This window comes from Mesocricetus auratus, unplaced genomic scaffold (genome assembly GCF_017639785.1).
Source record: "Mesocricetus auratus isolate SY011 unplaced genomic scaffold, BCM_Maur_2.0 Super-Scaffold_4256, whole genome shotgun sequence".
In the NCBI taxonomy this organism is placed as follows: Eukaryota; Metazoa; Chordata; class Mammalia; order Rodentia; family Cricetidae; genus Mesocricetus; species Mesocricetus auratus.
Window position 1 is genome coordinate 95423837 of NW_024429182.1, and position 4638 is coordinate 95428474.

Sequence of the window (4638 nt, forward strand, 5' to 3'; positions counted from 1 at the left end):
GCTGTAGTTATCAACTGTTCAAGGCAATAAAATTTCCAACTTAGAGCTTGCGTTATAATTCTGAGACACATTTCTGTGGAACCACAACAGACCCAAGGAAAGTCAGAAGAAGGTTAAGCACATTTGTGATCCTAAAAAAAAATCTCAATTTTAGTCACCATTTACACTGGGAAATTGAAATATTTGTTGGTTTCTAAAGATGATGTGCTAACCGCGATGGGTTTAAACTACTTTCTTGCTAGAAGTCTGTTTCTATAGGAGGATAATTACTAAAGCTTTCAAAGGCAGAAGACACAATCCTTCCTGAAATCAAGCAAAGGGAAGATGATGAGGGACAAGTACATAACAGTCCTTGGACAGCTCACTCTGAGAAAAGTTGTAGTCCATAGTAGAATCAGAAAGAAGCTAACCCATGTACAGCATGAGCAGAGACGGGTTTTTTCCTGCAAAATACACTGATTCCAAGGCAGCTTCTAGAAAGATAAAGAAACTTGTCTGTGGGTGGGGCTCAAAGCAGGATTAAGTATGCTATGGTGAGACATGTAGGATATTTGTACCTAATGAATACATCTGTTGCTACTGGATAACAGAGTTCTTTTGCCATTCCCCACTACAAATACTTATTAAAGTCCTATTATGCATGAGACACAGAGGTGACTGAGGTAGATCAGGGTTCTAGACTGACATAAAGAATAGGGCTGTTAAACTGTAGCCTGAAGGAGAAATACAGCTTGTGGCCTTTAAAAATAATGAAGTCTTATTGTACTGCACAGACACACTCATTGATAAGTTGAGTAAGGCTGCTTTGTACTCAAGGCTAAAGTGATTAGTTGCAATGGAGTCTATACTTTTTACAGAGTCAGAAATATTTTAATTGACCTCTACAGAGGTCAGTATTTTTCAGGACTGGCTTCCAGTCTAGTAGGATGCATATAATGGTGGTATTGTGTTTAGTTACAGGTGTACACTAGGTCCCTTAGTTCTGCTCTACCACAAAGCCTTCTTTAGGTTTCACTTAGAGTTAACATTAAGTCATCATCTCTAAACAGATAGGATCCTTTAAGCAGTATTGTCTTCCATGAGAGGGATGTGGTCATACAGGCAAGATTGAATTAACTTATTTGTTGTAAATAATAGAAAGACAAAGCTGATTGTAGCATTATTGGTCAAGATATATTTCCACTAGTGTAATTGACTGTCCTGAAAGATATTTACTTGGAAAACATAATTACATTTTCAGCTCACTTGTTAAAAACTTATCCTGATCAACATGTGGATTAAAGTAATTAACTACACCACTTCGTATTGCAAAGTTGTTTATATTAATACAGTTAACCTTTTGGATAAACCCGTAATAGAATCATTCAAAAGACTTGCAACCAATAATATTCGTTCCATTGTCACCATCCACAGAGAACAGATAAACTTCACTGCTGAGAAAACAGTAACTAACCATCCTCCCATGGTGGGTTCAAGAAACAACACCTCCCATCCTCTGTTCTTCATCTTACTTGGAATCCCAGGGCTGGAGAATTATCAATTTTGGATTGCCTTTCCATTCTGTGTCATGTATATTGTGGCACTTGTTGGAAATGTCACCATCCTACACATAATTCGGATTGACCATACATTGCATGAGCCCATGTACCTCTTCTTAGCCTTGCTGGCTATCACTGACCTTGTCCTATCCTCCTCCACACAACCTAAAATGCTGGCCATACTCTGGTTTCATAACCATAAGATTGAATACCATTCCTGCCTCATCCAAGTGTTCTTCATACATGCCTTTTCTTCTGTGGAGTCTGGGGTGCTCATGGCTATGGCCTTGGACCGCTATGTGGCTATCTGCTTCCCACTCCGACATTCCAGCATCCTTACCACGTCTGTAGTCATCAAACTTGGGGTAGCTGTCATGATTAGAGGTCTGCTATGGGTGAGCCCCTTCTGCTTCATGATCTCCAGGATGCCCTTCAGCCCCAACAAGGTCATTCCCCAGTCTTACTGTGAACACATGGCTGTGCTCAAGTTAGTATGTGCTGATACCAGAGTCAATCGTGGATATGGGCTCTTTGTGGCTTTTTCTGTGGTTGGCTTTGATATAATTGTCATCAGTGTATCTTATGTGATGATTCTGAGAGCTGTGCTGAGGTTGCCTTCAGGTGAAGCCCGCCTCAAGGCTTTTGGTACATGTGCTTCCCATGTCTGTGTTATCTTGGCTTTCTATATCCCAGCCCTTTTCACCTTCCTGACCCACCGCTTTGGCCACCATGTCCCCCGTGTTGTTCATATCATGTTTGCTAATGTCTATCTGCTTGTTCCTCCCATGCTTAACCCCATCATCTATGGAGTTAGAACCAAACAGATCAGGGACAGGGTTACTCGAGGAATCTGTAGAAAAGATCCCTGAGCCAAGGATCCCAGTAGCTCCAGGTAGATGATCAAAGGACATCATCAACAAATTCTGACAAATCATTACACATTTCCAAGGAATCTGGCATCTCTCCAGAAAAAAATGAAATGGCTTTCAAGATATCCAGAATGGGAGTTAGGGAATCTTTTATGGGTAATACATATTCACTTAATCTCTTCTTGGCATAATAAAAAAGGGATTTTTTCCTTTATTAAAGCACTGAATACTTTAAAAGAATGATATCTTTTACAGATTATTAAGTTGAAAACATTTTTAAATGTTGTTAGAAGTGTATTTTGACGTATGGTTTAAATGGAAATTAAAAATCTTTCTTAAACATGTAACAATTCATACGTCCTCCCCATCTTGGAATCCCTCTATAGAAACATTGTTTCTAAACTAAAATATGTCAAAAAAACCTATGTAAAGTCATTATTTATACCAATAAATATGAAACCAGGTAAAACACTGAGCAAGTGAGTGCTGTGTGTCTCTTAACTATACGAAGATGTGAAACTTGTCAGTATGTAACCTTAAACAACAATGATGACAAAAACTACCTGTGAGTCTTGAAGGAATTTTTGAAACTGAGAATTTATGCAAGAAAATGTTATTAATGTATGAATCTTGGTAGTTTTCTATTCTTATTATTTTTAAAATAGTGTGTTTCACTATTTTTGGTTAAATGTTTCATTTTGCACACCATCAGGACACTTAAGCCCTAATTTTAAATAATTATCCTTAATTAAAAGAATTAGATGTTAGTAAGAGAGAAAAATAATTTTAAAACATCAACAAACACATGTAAAAGAGGTTGGTGTCAAAAACTATGTGACAGTACTTAACGATCCTTGAGGACAAAGGATGACATAATTGATTAAGATGCACAACGGTTTTAAATTTTCAGACAATAGTTACCAAATCTCAACTTATTGAGACCATTAATGATGAGTATTAGTTATACTGAAAGTTGGGTCTCATATCTAAAATCTAATGAATCTCTGAGGACAATGAATTTCAGGATGAAGGACAGACTCTTTGGAAAATAAACAGGAATGATTCTTTCATAATATAATCTAAAGTTTTAAGTTAAGAGGGAAGTCTTTATAATTCTAATCACACAATTAGATGTTAATTTCCTTCAGAATTATCATCTTAAAGCATTTTTAAAGCATGCTTCCTTTGGGTCATTGCACGAGAATAGTTGAACTTTCTTTCCTACCAAAGTTAAAGGAAACAATTTTTCCGAACATCCTTGGAGGCTTGTAGAATGATTTCTAGTAAAGTCTTTCCACAGATGGATAATGGGGAAGAAGCAGATAAAGCATGCAGTCTTTGAATACACTTAGCAAACTATATGGGAGATACTATTAAATTGAATACTGTGTCTTTGAACAAGAAAGTCAGTTTTATCAGACTGACATTTTAACGTCCCTGAAGGTAACATTTCCAGGCACTGTACACTGTAGTTCTCAATCTACTCATAGATAAATACTTTATATAGTAGAATTTAGAAACACTTGAAAATTCACTGAGGGTAGCTTCTACTCCTAAATGAGAGCTACTTTTCTCACTTCCTCGCCCCAGCAATAATATCCTGAGATCTCAATTTTCAAGTCTTTTGGGAAAGTTGAACCCTATGGTTTCCCTTGTTAAAACACATCAAAACAAGTAATGAGAAACTATTGGAGATTCAGAATTGATTATGTCATGAATTCTAACCACTCAAAAGATTGAAGACTATGCATAGAGACTATGCAAAGCTAAAAATGTGAAGCTTGTAAAACCTATATATTCGAAGTTAATACTTTGCCTCTCCCCTAGCAATCCTTTCACTTTCACTTTCCATAAGGGTGTTCATTTGTGTGTGTGCAAATACACCTTTCTGTGCAAATGTATGCACATGTGTGGACACATGTGTGGATACCATGACTGTCATTCTTTAGACACTGCTTTTTTCCATTTTCATTGTAAAAGGGTTTTTTTATTAATTAATTATTTTATTTGTTTTACATCCTAAATGTAGTCTCCCCTTCCTCCTTTCCTCCTGCCCTCCCACCCTTTACCACCCTCCTCCCATGCAGTCCTCCTCTGTTTCTGTTCAGAAAGGGGTAGGCTTCCCATGGTTGTCAACAAAGCATGGCATATCAAACTGAGGTAGAACGAAGCTCCTCCCTTTGTATTTAGGCTGGTCAAGACAACCTAGTGTGGGGAATAGGCTCTTAAAA

General features: G+C 37.3%; 1 protein-coding gene across 1 annotated transcript; it reads left to right on the top strand.

Annotated features, from left to right (window-relative positions):
* Positions 1-1462: 1462 nt before the first annotated feature.
* On the top strand, positions 1463-2407 carry LOC101830869 (olfactory receptor 52R1). The gene has a single exon (XM_005074079.3). The coding sequence runs from the start codon at positions 1463-1465 to the stop codon at positions 2405-2407; it is 945 nt and encodes a 314-aa protein (XP_005074136.2).
* The last annotated feature ends 2231 nt before the right edge of the window (positions 2408-4638 follow it).